The sequence below is a fragment of the Tupaia chinensis genome, unplaced genomic scaffold (genome assembly GCF_000334495.1).
Source record: "Tupaia chinensis unplaced genomic scaffold, TupChi_1.0 Scaffold000099_1, whole genome shotgun sequence".
Classification (NCBI taxonomy): Eukaryota; Metazoa; Chordata; class Mammalia; order Scandentia; family Tupaiidae; genus Tupaia; species Tupaia belangeri.
In genome coordinates, this window is record NW_006159563.1 from 1,515,624 (window position 1) to 1,532,069 (window position 16,446).

The 16,446-nt window shown below is 37.3% G+C and overlaps 1 protein-coding gene across 1 annotated transcript in view; it reads left to right on the forward strand.

Annotated features, from left to right (window-relative positions):
- Window positions 1-12: 12 nt before the first annotated feature.
- The window catches only part of TMEM167A (transmembrane protein 167A), a 31,158-nt gene continuing 14,724 nt past the window's right edge, over window positions 13-16,446 (forward strand). The window contains exon 1 of the mRNA XM_006143485.3: window positions 13-75. Within this exon, the coding sequence (XP_006143547.1) occupies window positions 73-75 (3 nt within the window). The 5' untranslated portion in view covers window positions 13-72. The remainder of the gene's footprint in view (window positions 76-16,446) is intronic.

Here is a 16,446-nt window from a genome sequence, read left to right on the forward strand (position 1 = left end):
AGTAGTTCCGTCCCCGCCTCTTCCGCCTTGGGCCCGGAAGGGTGATGTGGCTGGGGCACCGGCGGCCTCACTATGGTAAGAACTAGGGGTACCGGGTCGTATTGCGTTTATCCATACGTGGCTTAGCGTCGCTGAGGGGTTGTGGCCCCGGGCTAAAGCTGGAGGGTTATGCGGCAGCCCTGGGTGTGCGGGTCTAGGAGCCCTGATACTCGATTCTCCTGGGGCTCGGAGGGTGCAGAGACCATGTGGTCGGTCCCTGCACGTCCATCCAGGGACAATCTGTGCCAGCCGTCCAAGGAAGACCCTAGGGTCGTGGAGCCACAGCCCCTTCCTCAGAGGCCACTATCTTGCGTTGTTTAGAAGAAATGCTCTGGTTTGGCCTAATTCGTCAGTGACATAGAATATTGTGGTCATTGACCAGTCGCGATATTAGAGCTTCTGTTTGAGCCTGGTGTTTTGTTTCCTCTTTGTCTTGCCCTAGGTTCTTGCCCCAGGTATTGTTTTTCTTCTTTTTTTTTTTTTGGTCACCAAACTTCACAGTTTGATTTTCACCTGTTGAATCAATGTCCTTTCAGTCCTCTCCCACCTCATGCTCTCAACCTTAAAGATGCTACTTTACAAACCATAGGCCTTAATGATTGGAGTTCTCTGCAAAGGCGGGTTTCTTTTCTAAAAGCGTAATGTACTTCTCAGAGTATTGTCTGGGCTGGGGCCTTCTCCATCCTCTTTCTTAAGATTTTATGTGTGTACCTGTTGTCTTGTGTTTCTGCAGAGTCCTTTGATATCTTAGGCCACTCAAGAAAGTGTAGCTCATAAGTTTGCAAAAGAAATGTTTACATTTCCAGGTTGAGAAAAATTTGGCCAGCTTGACCAGGGGAAAGATGTAGTAGTTGGTAGTAATAGTAAAATCCCCCAAACTAGGCCTGAGACATTTTGCCTTTTTTATGGTAATTGTCAAACTTCTTTAAGCCCTCAAGGTGAATTTATGAACTTTCTGCCAAATGTTGCATCTATGAACATATTTTGGGGGAAATGTTTCTTGCTTGTTACAATGTCAAAAGCATCCCTGGTTCTAGAGCGTCAAGGATCTGGTGAAAAGTTATAGTGCTTATGTTTCTGAAAGTTGCTGCATAAGCCCACACAGCACACAACTGTTAGACATTTCTCAAAAATTCATTGGTTGTTGCCTGATTTATGCCAGCTATTTTGATCATGCTGATGTCAGTCTCTAACCCCACCCCACAAGTTTGCCAGTAGAGAAGAAATGGCAGTATATTGATAGATTGTTCCTTTTCCTGAGGATATTCTCCATTTCACTTCTTTCCCACCTGTAGCAGGATAGGATACACGTGATTTTCAGTGTCATTAATTAGCTGATAATTAACCTAGAAAATTAGTTCCTTTTTCAATTTAGAAAGTACAAAGACTGAAGTTTAATTAATTTTACACGCAGTAAAAGTCAAAGATGCATTCATTCTTCTTTTCATCATCTTACCATAAATGAAGTAGCTAAAAACAAGACATGCTATATTTGAGGTGAGCAGTACAGTATTTAAATTGCCTTTCCATTCTTGTATTTCCGGACAGTAATAGTAACTCACTAGCACTTGCTGTGTACCAGGCTCTGTTCAGAAAATCAGTTTATTAATGTCTTATCTCAGGCCCACATCTAAGTAGATGTCTAGTCGAAGGAAGTAAGTCACAAGGAAACTGTATTCTCTCTGCTCACATACCTAAAAGATAGTGAAGCCAGGTCTAAAAACTTACATGAATGTCCAGATACCAGAAAGCTTAATGGTGTCAATAGAAACACAATAAAATTGAGAATAAAATGAGTCTCAGTGATTTGTTAATCAAATCACCAAATATAAACATGTTGATCAAACACAGGTGGGTAATAAAAAATAACTGCCAGGTGATTTTTTTTTCTTTATTATTACTATTTATACATTCAGTCGTGGTACATCATTTAGATTTTAAAGAGACTTTACCCAGCATGATATACACCTCAGTCCAGCCCACTTTAGAATACTATTAACAGCTTCATCAACAGTTACTAAACCATATCCATGTCCCACAAATGTCTTACCTCTCTTTTTTTCCCCAAATTTCCTTTCCTACACTCTTCCCCTCCCACACTCTCCTTCCACCTTGTCGGTAGTGTCCATAACAATTTTTAATGCTTTTATGTCCTCCTGACTTTCAGTCTCTACCATAGAGTGCAGTCGGTATACCTTACATGGAGACATACAATGTCTCTCTTTCATAGCCTGACTTGCTTCACTCAGCGACAAATCTTCCATATTCGTCCACTTTCTATCAAATTCTAGGACCTTGTTTTTTTATGGCTGAATAGTATTCCATGGAGTATATGTGCCATACTTTTTCAATAAATTCATCGTAGACATTTGGGTTGGTTCCATGTCTTAGCAGTCAAGAATAATGCTGCAATAAATACAGCTGTGCAAGCGCTTTTCCTACTGAGCGTTCTGCTATCCTTTGGGTAGTTACCCAGGAGTGGGATTTCTGTATCATATAGTAATTCTATTTGAAGGTCTTTGAGGAACTTCCATATGGTTCTCCACTGTGGCTGGACCAATTTACATTCCTACCAACAGTGTATGAGTGTTCCCCTTTCCCCATGTCCCCTCCATCCCTTTCCATTTTTTTTTTTTTTAATCTTTGTCATTCTGACTGGGGTTAGGTGGTATCTCATTGTGTTTTTGTTCTGCTTCTCCCTTATGATGAGGGTTGTTGAGCATTTTTTCATATGTTTTTCTGGCTGTTCTGTTCATATGCCTTCCTTAGAGAGTTGTTCATTTAGCTCATTTTCCCATCTTTTAATTAAGTTAATCATTTTCTTCCAGGTAAGCCACTTGAGTTCCCTGTGTATTATGGTTATCAGTCCCTTATCTGAGGCACAGTTAGCAAAAATTCTCTCCCATTCCCAGGGTTGTCAATTCAAACTAATTTCAGTGTCCTTTGCTGTACAGAAATTTCTTAATTTCATGTAACCTCACCTGTCTATTTTGGGGATTATTGCCTGTGCTTTGGGGGTCTTGCTTAAGAAGTCTGCCTACCCTATTGTCTCCCAGAGTTTCCGCGGTGTTTCCCACCAGTAGTTTTATAGTTTGTGGTCTTAGGTTTAGATCTTTGATCCACTTTGAGTTTACTTTTGTTAATGGTGACAGGTAGGGGTTCAGATTCATCTTTACTCAGGTGAATGCCCAGTTTTTCCAGCGCCATTTGCTAAAGAAGTTTTCCTTTTCCTTCTGGATTGACTGGTACCCTTTGTCAAAGATGATTTGGCTGTATGTTTTGGGGTTTATTTCTGGAGTTTCTACTCTGTTCCATTGGTCCTGATGTCTGTTTTTGTGCCAATACCATGCTGTTTTGATTATCACAGCTTTGTAATATATTGGGGTCAGGAAGTGAGATGCCACCCTCTCCACTCTTCTTGCACAGGGTGACTTTGGCAATATGGGGTCTTTTATGATTCCAAACAAATTCTATGATTGTCTTTTCTAGATCTGTGAAGAATGTCTCTTGTTATTTTATAAGGATTGTATTAAATATGTAGATAATTGGGGTAAGATTGCCATTTTGATTATACTAATTCTTCCAATCCAGGAACATGGGATGGCCTTCCACTTTTTTGTATCCTTTTTGATTTTCTTTTTAAGGTTTTCATAGTTTTTCTTATAGAGGTCTTTTACTTCCTTGGTTAGTTTTATTCCTAGGTATCTTATACTTTTTGTGGCTATGGTAAGTGCGATTACTTTGTTCAGTTCTGTCTCTGACTACTTGTTTGCAAATAGAAATGCTATAGATTTTTGTAAGTTAATCTTGTATTCTGCCACTTTACTGTATGCATTTATTACTTCAAGGATTTTTTTTGTGTGTGGATGCTATCGGGTCCTCTACCTATACAATCAAGTCATCTGCAAACAGAGATAGTATTAGCTCTTGTTTCCCTACTGGAATGGCTTTTATTCCCTTGTCTTGTCTGACCACATTGGCTAGGACTTCCAGTACTATATTATTCCTTTGCATCCCTGTAATAAAGCTTACCTGGTCATGATGAATAACCTTTTTATATGTTGATTAATATGGTTAGTAAGTATCTTGTTGAGAATTTTTGCATCTATATTCATCAGAGATACAGGTCTGTAGTTTTCCCTTGTTGTATCTTTATCCATTTTGGGAATGAGGGTAATGGAGCCTTCATAGAATGAATTTGGAAGGGTTCCTTCCTTTTGGATCTCTAGAAACAGTGAGTAAGATTTGGTTTACCTCTTTAAAAGTTTTGTAAAATTCAGCAGTGAAACCATTGGGACCTGGACTTTTCTTTGTTGGGAGGTTATTTTTTACTGGTTCAATCCAATTGCTTGTTATAGGTCTATTCAGGCTTCCTATGTCCTCCTGAGTCAATCTTGGTAGATTATACGTGTCCAGGAATTTGTCCATCTCATCCTGGTTTTCTTCTATGCTGGCATATAGCACTCATAGTATCCTCTAATGATGTTTTGTATTTCTATTGTGTCTGTTGTAATGTTGCCTGAGTCATTTGAATTTGATGTATCTGGTTTGTTTCTCACTTCTTAATTAGTCTAGTTAATGGCATGTCAATCTTGTTTATCTTTCCGAAGAATCAGCTTTTGCTCTCATTTATTTTCTGTATACTTCGCTTATTTTGTATTTCATTTGTTTCTGCTCGAATCTTTATTATTTCTTTTCTACTGGCATTTTTTTGGATTTTTCTGTTGTTTTTACAATTCCCTGAAGCATGTTAGATTGTCCTTTTGTCACCTTTCCATCTTTTTCTTCTGTGCACTAATTGCTATGAACTTCACTCTTATGTCTGCTTTTGCAGTGTCCTGTATATTATGGAAACTTGTGTACTCATTTATCATTTGTTTCCATGTATCTTTTGATTTCAGTTTTAATCTCTTCAGTAGTCATGAACTCATTCAGAAGTAGGTTATTTAGTTGACATGTATTTGTGTATTTTTGAGGGTTTTTCCTGAGATTAATATTAAGTTTACCTCCACCATGGTCAGAGAATATGCTAGATATAGTTTCTATGCCTTTGAATCTGTAAAGGCTGGTTTTGTGCCCTATCATGTGGTCAGTCTTCGAGAAAGTACCATGTGTGGCTGAGAAAAATGTGTATTTTCTGCTTTGGGGGTGGAAAGTTCTATATCATTTATGTCCAGAATCTCTTTTCTTATTTTTTGTTCCATTGACCTGTCTAAAGGAGATAATGGGGTGTTGAGATTTCCAACAATTATTGTGTTGCAATCTATCTCTCTTTTGAGATCTAGCAGTCTTTCCTTTACATATTACGGTGCTCCTGAGTTGGGTGCATAGATATTTATAAGGATTATATCTTCTTGGTGAATTAGTCCTTTTACTACTACATAATGCCCTTCTTTGTCTCTTACGATTTTTGTCTTAAAGCCTATTTTCTCCAAACTTAATACAGCAACCTCCGCTCTTTCTTGGTTTCCATTTGCATGGAATATCTTTTTCTAGCCCTTCACTTTTAGTCTATGTATGTCTTTATCCATGAGATGGATTTTTTGTAGGCAGCAGATGGAGGGTTTATGATTTTTAATTCATTCAACCAGTGTACATCTCTTGATCGGAGAATTGAGTCCATTAACAGTCAACATTATTATTGATATTTCCAGACTTGTCCCTACCATTGAGTTGACCATGTACTCGGCTGTTTTTTGTTCTCTTATTGCTGTCTGTCTGTCTTTAGTTTTTTGTTTTTGTTTTTTTTGGTATAGTACTCCTTCCAGAATTTCTTGAAGAGCTGGTCTGGAGTTGATAAATTTTTTCAGGTTTTTTTAATCCAAGAACATTTTTTATCTTCTTTTCCCATATGAAGAATGATCTTGGTGGGTATAGTATTCTTAATTGAAGCTGTTTTTCATTTAACATTTTGAATATATTTCCCCGTTATTTCCTTGCTTGCATTGTACCTGATGAGAGGTCCAATGTTAGCCTGATTGGATAGCCTTTGCAAGTAATTTGACGTTTCTTTCTTGCCAGTCTTAGTATTTTGTCTTTGTGAATTTGGCCAATCTAGCTATGATGTGCCATGGAGAGGATCTTCTTGGATTGATTCTACTTGGGATTCTTTGTATTTCTTGGGTCTGGATGTTTGAGTGCCTCTCTAGATATGGAAAGTTTTCTTCCAGAACTTCATGGAATAGATTATTAATGCCCTTATTAGTTTCTTCACCTTCTGAGATACCAATTATTCAGATGTTTGGACATTTCATGGTATCTAGTATTTCTCATATAGTATCCTCAGTTTTCTTGACTGTTTTCTCAATGTCTTCGAGGATGTCACTGCTCAGTGGAGATTATTAAGTAAATTCTATGTGTTATCTGCTATGAAGTAGAGACATTGTAGAAAAATCATGGGATTTCCTTCTTTTTTTTTTTTTTTTTTTTTTTTTGAAGTGGTTTTTGCTATAGGGCGTGTGAGCTGACCAGACAGACAGAGACATAGAGACAGAAAGCAGGAAATCAACCCCCAGAAGGGATGGCCACGCCGCAGTCCCTTCTCCATTCTCCTCTTGGGATTTTGGGCACGCACGCACACGTGCCCAGTGTGAGTTTTAAGCCACTGGGTCCAGGACACGAACCGCCGTCAACTACATGGGAGTCCAGCGACATAAGCATTACACTAACTGCTTGACCCCCCCAAAAAAATCATGGGATTTAGAATCATTCCCAACTCTCTTCTTTCACTTGGTTAACTATGAGGAAGTTTATCTTCATTTCTTCCTCTTGGCATGCTAAGGGATTTACAGATATTCTCACTTAATGCTCATAAACCCTGCAAAGTAGGAGCTATATGTCTACGCTTTATAATTAAACTGAGTGTCAGAGAAGAGGTGTGAAATATTTCCCCTCATGCTGTTCCAGAGATAAGTTAGAAAAGAATGGAACACAGAAGAATGGTTCCTTCTAGCTAGAAACTCCTCAGGAGACGTCCTCCAGAAAGTAACAAATTACTTATATGTTGAAGAATAAGTAGGTATTAGAGATAATCTGAGTAATTAAGTAGTGTTGGGACAATGTTCTTTATCCTTTAGTTAAAATGGTAGTTATCAAAACATAAATGTAACTACTTGCTGGGAGACTCAGGAATAGAATGCAGAGTCAAGTGCTGAAAGTTCGTGAAAAGGTTTAGGCTATACAAAGGAATTAATATTTTCATTACATCATTTTTTTTTTAAGAGAGACATTTTTGCTGTAGGGCAGGTGCGCTCGCCAGAGAAACAGGGAGAGGCAGAGAGACAGAACATGAGAAATCACACTCCCCCCTCCCCAGGGGTGAAGGCCATGCTGCAATCCCTTCTCCATTCTCCTTTTGGGATTTTGGGCATGCACACACACATGCGCCCAGGGTGAGTAGTATCTTTTAAGCCACCAGATCAGGGACTCAAACCACACTTGACTATGTGGAGTCCAGCAATGTAACTATTACGCCATTTGCTGTTCCCAGTGACATCATTTTTTGATCAAGCCTGGTTTCTTGCTTTATTGTTAAACCAAGGGAAGTTGTCAGTAAGGGGTTTTCCAAAAGTTAATGAAAAAATGAAATTTAACCACTTGTTCATTTTGGTCAAAAGAGATTTGAAATCCATGCATAATTTTTTATAATTTGCATTTTCCATAAGCTTGTTTACCCCTTACATTGTACTACCTTACAGTAAGCAACACAGTTTGATTTTTTTTTTTTTTTAATTCAAGATAGAGTATATGTACGTGCTTGGGAGAAACAAACAAACATAAAACACTCTCCCCAGGGCTGTGGCACTGAGATCTTCTTACTTGACCCTTCAGGATCCTTGACACGTGTGCACACAATGGGCATGTTTGTCTTTCAGGTTTTGTTTTATTTTGTTTTTAGGTTTTTGCCATATGGTACATACAATTGCTAGAGTGACATAGGGGAGTGAGAAATCACCCCACCCCCAGGGGGAATTGCTATACCCCTGTCCCTTCTCTTTCTCCTCTCAGGGTTTTGGGTATGCATGCCCATGTACCCAGCATATTTTCAACCTGCCAGATCCAGGACTCAAGCCATGGTGGATCCTGCATGTGGGAATCCACACGTTAACTACCATGCCGCCTACATGTGGGAATCCACACGTTAACTACCATGCCACTTGCTGGCCCAACTTGCCTGTTTTTAAGTCATCTGAGAGGATGACTAACCTGTATTTCACATTTGGCTTCCAGCTCCAAAGTCTAGTACAGTACCAGCTGTACCCCAAAGATTGGAACAGGATTTTAAATTTATGTGCTAATAATGCCAAAAGAAAATGTTAATATTTCCATAGGTTACTGGAAATCTTTTCAATTAATTTTGGTCACTTCTTTTGGACAGATGAAGTGTATGTGTATTTATACATCCATTTATAGGCTAACATTTATCCCTGTATTTCCACTGTTTTCTGTTTTAGATGTAATAGTGTTACATATAGTAAACGGGTAAAAACTATAATAGTTAGAAAATGCTGACCTGACCTAGATTTGTAAATGTACAATACTGACCCAGTTTTCCAGTGCTATATAATTACTACCACATTTAGGTCAGGAGTGTCATTTCTGTGTTCCTTTACACCCCTAGAGAGGGATAATTTTTGTTTCATGTAAGAGAAGAAAATGTTAATAAAAATTATTACTACCTGGACTTTTTAAAATACCTATTTAGTATTCATTTTTGTTTTTAAATGTACTTTAGTTAAGCTGCAGGAATTAATAGGTTAATAACAACTTACTTCCCATGTAGGAGGCAGTCCACATTTTGAAGTGCCAAAGATAGCATTAGTGCCTGAAGAAAGTACTTAATCAACACATTGATTAAACAGTTGTTTTTATCCTTTCTTTTTTTTAAGAGAGAGATTTTTGCTATAGACAGAAAAAGAAACAGAAAGCAAGAAATCACCCCACAAGGCCACGTTGCAATCCCTCTCCATCCTCCTCTCGGGATTTTTTTTTTTTTTTCTTTTTGGAGAGGTTTTTGCTATAGGGTGCATGCGCCCGCCAGCCAGTCAGAGAGAGACAGAGAGACAGAAAGCAATAAATCACCCCCCAGAGGGGATGGCCACGCCGCAATCCCTCCTCCTCCATTCTCCTCTCGGGGTCTTGGGCATGCACGCACACGCGCGCGGCGTGAGTTTAAGCCACCGGGTCCGGGACTCGAACTGCGGTCGACTACGTGGGAGTCCAGCGACATAGCCATTACGCTAACTGCTGGTCCCCTCCTCTCAGGATTTTGGGCATGCACACCCATGCACCCGGTGTGTTAGTTTTAAACCGCCGGGTCCAGGACTGTAGGTGACTATAGTGGGAAGTCCAGTGACATAACCATTATGCAGTCTGGTCTCTAACAGTTTGTTTTGATAATCTAAAAAAGTAAATAACTACATGGAACCCAAGTAATCCTTGGTTAATGAAAATATAATAGGTCTAGTTGAAGGCCTTTATGTAGATTAAGTATGTTTAGTGACCATTGATTGAACACTCTAGGCAAAGCATGTGTAACATATTAATATGAGCCAGAGAGAGAGCACAAACACACGTGCACACACTTCCCCAACAGGTTAGGGTCTTGGTGCCATAATCCACTTCTGGCTTCAGCCAACCGTAAGTCATGATCCACACATGCCCAGGTCACCCAAGAAGTTCTTCAGTTGCAATCCTGGGACCTTCCCATGTGAGTCAGCCTCCTAGACACACATTTAACCACTGCACCATCTAGCTCTCAAGAGATAATATCTTAATAGACAAAAAGTAACTAAAAATTGAATTTTGGGGACCAGTAGATGGCATAATGGTTATGTCACTGGAATCCCACATAACCGACTACAGTTTGAGCCCCAGAACCAGCAGCTTAAAATGCTGAGTGCGCATGCATGCGTGCCCAAAATCCCAGGAGACGAATGGAGGAGAAGGGATTGATGTGTGGCTATCCCTGGGGGCTGATTTCTCGCTGTCTGTCTCTTTGTCTCGCTGGTGAGCACATCCACCTTATAGCAAAAATCTAAAAAAAAAAAAAATTGAATTTTGAAAAAATATTTCTAACTTTTCAAATAGATTTGAGAATAATTTTAAAATTACAAATAATTTAATGTTTAGTACACTAAGCTCTGCATTGACCTACCTGTATCTGTCTGTTCGTTAAGAAATTAAGAAACTGGGACCAGCAGTTGGCATAATGGCAATGTCGCTTGATCCCATGTAGTCGACCGGTTTGAGTCCCAGACCTGGTGGCTTAAATTCACGCCAGGTGTGTGTGCATACCTGCCCAAGATCCTGAGAGGAAAATGGAGGAGAAGGAATTGTGGCTTGGCCAACTCCCCTGGGGGGGGATTTCTTGCTTTCTGTCTCTGTCTCTCTGTGTCGAATGCAAACACCCTATAGCAAAAATCTCTCAAAAAAATAAAAAGAAAAAAAGAAAGAAATTAAGAAACCAGCAGGTGGCATGGTTATGGCACTGGACTTCCACATGGCCAACCACAGTTCAAATCTCAGACCTGGTAGTTTTCTTTCTCATTTTCTTATTCTCGTTCTCTTTATCTTTCTCTCACACGCTCTCGCTCTCTTTCTCTCTTTGGTGAGCAAATGTGTCCTATAACGAACTTACTATAATAGTAAATAATTTTTTAAAATAATAGATTATTGCGTATACTCTTGTATCAGCCAAATGCAAGCCTGAATTATTATTTCAGAAGACCTAGCTAATTGTGACATATTTCAGAATGAGTATGCAGAGTAACTGACTCATCAAGTTTATTTCCCTCTGGTTTGGATAAAGTAACTCAGTATAGTAACATTAGTTATTTCTTTCTAGCATATCAGAAGCTCTAATTAGCCATGAGTGATGAGGTAGGTCTACAGTGTGGAGATAGGATATAAAGGCCTTTGGAGAAAAATAATCTAGAGTCTATCACCATGTTTTTAAAGAAATAAGCACTGCTCAGAGTAACAGTCAAAGGTCAAGGCAGAGCTGTAAATACCTCTTTATAAAAAGGAAATATTTGTAGAGGGGGTTGAACAAAATGCTTCCTATCCCCCCAAAATTCTTCAATATGTTACTACATATGACAAAAGAGACTGCATAAGTTAAGTATTTTGAAATGGAAATGTTATTCTGAGTTAGAAAGAGAGGGCCATTTAATCACAAGGATTGTCATATAAGAGAGGCAGTAGGGTCATAATCACAGAGATGTGCCTGCCATGGTTAGAATGAGTCAGTCACTAGCCAAAGAATGCTGGTGTCCTCTAGAAACTAGAAAAGACAAGAGAACACAGATCCTTTACTAGGACCTCCGGAAGGAACTAACCTATTTTAGATATCTGTGTTGGCTTTAAACCACTGCACTTGTGGTGGAAAAGCGACCGGGCAGTAACACAGTAATAAAGTGCAATCCTACCTGAGAAGATTCCTGGTTCAAGTCCAGAGACCCATGACTACTAGGTACATCCTTGTCCATGGAAGGATGAAAGCTGAGGGAGGATCATGGTATTGGTACCCTGCTGGGGTGGGGGTGCTGTCTCTGTCTCTCCCTCTCTCTGTTTCTTTTTCATTAGTGAAAAAAATGAACTTTAAAATCGATTTGGGATCATTTGTTACAGCAGCAATAGAAAACAGATATGACATTAAGGAGGAAAGAATCTTCACATAGCTCTTAAGCAATGTGAATCATCTAAATTCTGTCACAAAAGCTATTTTAAATTCAAGAAAAATTATGTATGAAAATACAGATTGGTGCCACTTTTATAGAATGCAAACCAGTGGAACCTATCAAAATTTAAAATGTAAATTGCTTTTGATTTCAACAATACGAGGACTACTACTCCACCATAACAAAAAATAACCTGCATAGATTAATTTAGCTATTGTATATGGTTCATAATAGTGGAAATTTGGAGGCAAAGTGCCTATCGATGAGAGTTAGGAAAATAATAGCCACGTTTACAGAGAAGAAACAAAGGTACAGATAAATTCAAAACTAGGCGGTCTTTCCTTAGAACCCATTACCCTTAGCCGTCATACTGCCCTAACTACTTACTGATCAGAATGAAGTAGATCTCTGTATTGATATGGAGAATTATGCATTCAAAGTTTAGTTTGTTAGTTTTTAAGGGAAGTTGTAGAAGAATATATGTATTACTATTCCACTTTAAAAGAAAGTCTACATGAATACATGTTTATGCATAGAAAAAGCTACTTTTTATGTATCAGATTGTTAGCAGTGCTTTGATAAAGTGAACAAGGATGAAAGATTTTATATTGTACTTTGAAAATGCCTGTATTCTCCAAATGACTTTAATTATCCATGTATTTAAAGTAATAAAGATAGAAAAATCATTAGCAACTAGCAGAGTAGTTTAGACCAAATGCTTAGTGTATTGTGGTCTTTCATAATAGTAATGTTTATTTTATATTGCTCTTTTAAAAGACTGTAGATATTGTTTAAAATTTTAATTTGTTTTTATGGCATTGTTATTCACCCCCTTTGACTTTTTAAGTTACCTTATTTACTTACTTACTTATTCATTTTAATTTGCCAGAGGGTACATATACTTGCAGGAAGGAGACAGGAAGTGGGAGGGAAAACAAGAAAGCACCCCGTAGGAATGATCATGCAGCAGTCCTCTGTCTCCATTTTCTCTCGTTTCAGAATTTGGGGTGCTTGTACCCATGCACCAGACATGTTTCCTGAATATCCAGGCCAAGACTAGCCATGCAGTCTGCCTTATGGGATCCAGCTTCCTTAACTACCACATTGTTAACAGACACTGCAGTTCAGGCTTTGTTAGGGATAAAATCAGTATTTTATAGTTTTGTTCCTATAAGGAAAATATATTTTTAGAAACAAGGCCATTAAAAAGCATAAAGTACATTTCTGAATTTAAGATATATTAGTTTATATTTTATACTCATTTTTAAAATCACAGTAGTATATGTAAAGTATCAACTATTGGTACAACAGCTTTTATCCAGAAGAATAGTATATTGTCTATGTTAAATTGCATCTGTGAAGCTTTTGCTAATATCTTTGTAAAATCCTGTTCCTTGATTATTTTTTTAAGATAATTGGCCAGAAAAAACTATAGAGAAAAATCTGTTTGCCCTAAAGAAATTCTTTTTCCTTTTCAGATTCAGCTTATTTTGCCCATACCGCAGAAAAATAAGTAGTTATTTCTTTAGGGATTCTCAAACCAAGATTAATGTGAATTTGCAGAGAGATAGAAAGGCAGCCGTATAGCATCCGCCTTTATTATTTGGAGCTCTGAGGACTAGCTATGGGAATACTCTTTAAGTCCAACAGGAGTTATCTGTATTTCTATTCATTTATTAAATAGAAACCCCTAAAGTACAATGCCAGTATGAAAGGAAGATCTATTTAAAACATAAAATCAGTTGCTACAAAAACGAAGTCAGGATCTGCCTCTAAATGTGTGTTGCTTTGTTCACACTAGTTTTGAGTTAATAGGGAGTTTCATAGTGTCAGCACACAATGTCAAGGATTTGAAAAAAAGAGTGCTTTCCGATTTAACTAAGTTTACCTTACTATTCAACATTAAATAATAAACATTAGAACCAGTTGTAAGATCCTACTTGTATTGATAATGCTAATCATGTTCTCTGTCTTATTCATGTATATGGATAGTTGAGTGGTATTAAGTCATCCTTAGCAAGACTTATTTTAATAATTAAAATAATTTAATAATAAAGCTATACTTTAATAATTATGCATAACAATGTTTTCTCATTGATAAGAATCTGACACCTTTAAAATCAGTGATTGGTCTTTATAATGCAAGTAACAGGTTCTTTTTATTAATGTAGCTCTTAGTTCTATACAGACTTAAAACACTTCAGTGACCTAATGGCCTAACCTATGGCATAGAAATGATTAACTATTACACTGCCACTGAAAATTAAATAAATCTTTGACTTGAGAACAGTTGGAGATCCTAATGTCTTCTGCCTGCTTGTTTGCCTGCTGAGTCATATAGACACCTTGAAAGTATATATCTCCTATAAATTAGGTGTCAGAACACACTGTCCAGTGTGTACACATCTTTGAGGCTGGCCACTCACTGGGTAGAATACAACTTCTATTCTATCAGAAGATGTGGATGCTTAGTGGAAATTACCCCCAGCCTTTATTATACCCTGCAGCCTAGACTCTTAACATAAACAAGGAAATTTCCTGCTTCCTACTTGATTTTTCAAAATATCATTGACAATATAAATGTAAAGTAGTATGTAAAGGTTTTTCTTGAATATTATATTCAGCACTCTGATCTTTAATATTTTTTTAAATGTACATCATCAATTTGGAATCTTAAGTAGGGGCTTGTACTTAAAATGTTCATCTCTGCCGATTGTCTTCAAGTTACTGTTCATTCAGCAGTTTTCAGGGACTGCTATCGTGTCATACTTTGTACAGTAGTCACAGGCAACTGAAAAGAACCTCAATAAAGAGAGGAGACAAGGATAAGACAGTTTGATGGGCACTCTGATAGTAAGGTACAAGCATATACAAGGTACAATCCTGATTCTGCTTGGTGTAGTGAATGAGGACAGGGGAGACAGAGGTGACTCTAGAGTTGAGACTGGAAGGGAGATTTCGTAAAGCAGACAAGAACAAATGGAATATGCAAAAGACAAAGTGCTTTGAAATAAAAATTTGTGATTTAAACAATCTGAACAAAAAACAGTATATAAATTGTACTTTCCTTATCACCTTTTTTTATCATCTGTCCCTCTTTTAGAATCAAAATGCTTACCTTTTTCTTAGCTTCTTTTCTTTTCTTTCCTTTAATAACATTTTCCTATTGAAAATTCCAATTATTTTTCTACTAAATAGAGATACCTGTTTCCTTTAACCCTAAAACTAAAGTTTTATATCAGTGGACAAGAGATGCTAAGTTTTGAATTGGCAGCCTGATTAATGTCTGTAAGTTCAAAAAAAAAAAATTCTTAGCCACAATCTGAGTATAGCTAAAAGTCTTTTTACCACATGAGATTATTTGTTTAAACTTTAGAGTTGTAAACCCCCAGAACAAAGTTCTATGTACAAACATTGTATGTACATATGTTTTATGGTTTTAAATGGTTTTCATTTGTAAATGGTTCCACATTTACACTCTTCTTTAAAATGAGCATTTTAAGTGCCTTTTTATCTTATGAAAAAATCCAAACAAAGGTAGAAATAAAAGTTATAATGAGCCCTCCTTCACTCAGCATTTAGACATCAAGCCACGTCCTCTCCCACCACACTCATGAGACCATTTGGAAACCAATCCCAGACACCGTATCCTTTAAGTGAGATATTCCTGACTTTCCCTTTGGAAAACAGTGTTTTTTATCCACATGGCTAAGTCCCTCACTTCTACATGCTACAGTGAGTTGCTACTTAATTTTTGAAATAGACCTCCTGTTCTAATTTGATTGTAGCTGCTTTTGCCTCAGTAGTCTTATCTATAAAATATGAGTAGTAATAACATATAACTTAAATATATGATGGCAAATAGTACAAAATAAGCACTCGGTGAATATCAATAATAGTTATTATTAGCTATGTATTGCTAGAAGGAGGAAATCATGAATTGTGCCTTTTTAATACCTAGTATCTGGCCTTATTTTCCACACAAAGTAATTATTAAATACATGAGTAGTTATGCTGGCTAGGAGGAATCCGCTTTATATTTCATTACGAATGCTGTTTATTAATATATTCATGCACATGTTCAATATATGATCTTTGGGGTTGACCCCATAGCCTAGCAGTAAAAGGCTTGAGGATCACAGCCCGTGTACGTGCATGCCCCAAATCCCAACTGGGTGGAGAAATGGAGACAAAGGATTGCATTGTAACCCTGTCCCACTGTGAGGTGTTTTGTCTCTCTATCTGGCAAGCACACGTGCCCTCTGACAAAATATATGCATATATGACCTTCCAGAGTTAAGCATTGTGAGATAATGGGCTTTCTATATAGAACTGATCATTAGTTTATTTTAAGCTATAAAAGGTAATATCACTTTCACAGATGCACAATTAAAGCCCAATTTAATTAAAAAGCAAGATACATTAAACTTCACCTTTGCTATATTCATGAAGAAGTTATTTGGATAAAAAATTTCAGTGATAATTACACATCTTGTATATTTACCTTTTTCAGACCATAAAAGTTCACAATTAGAAAACTTGAGAAATCAAGAAAAGTTAAGAATTAGGTGAAAATCATCTGGATTTGATCGTTGTATTTTCCATACTTTGCATAAAGATTTATATAGCTAAAAATATACTAATTATGAAAACTTGCATGATGTTTTTGCAACCGTTTACCATGATCCATAATAGTTTATTGTCATTAGAAATATTGATGAACCAT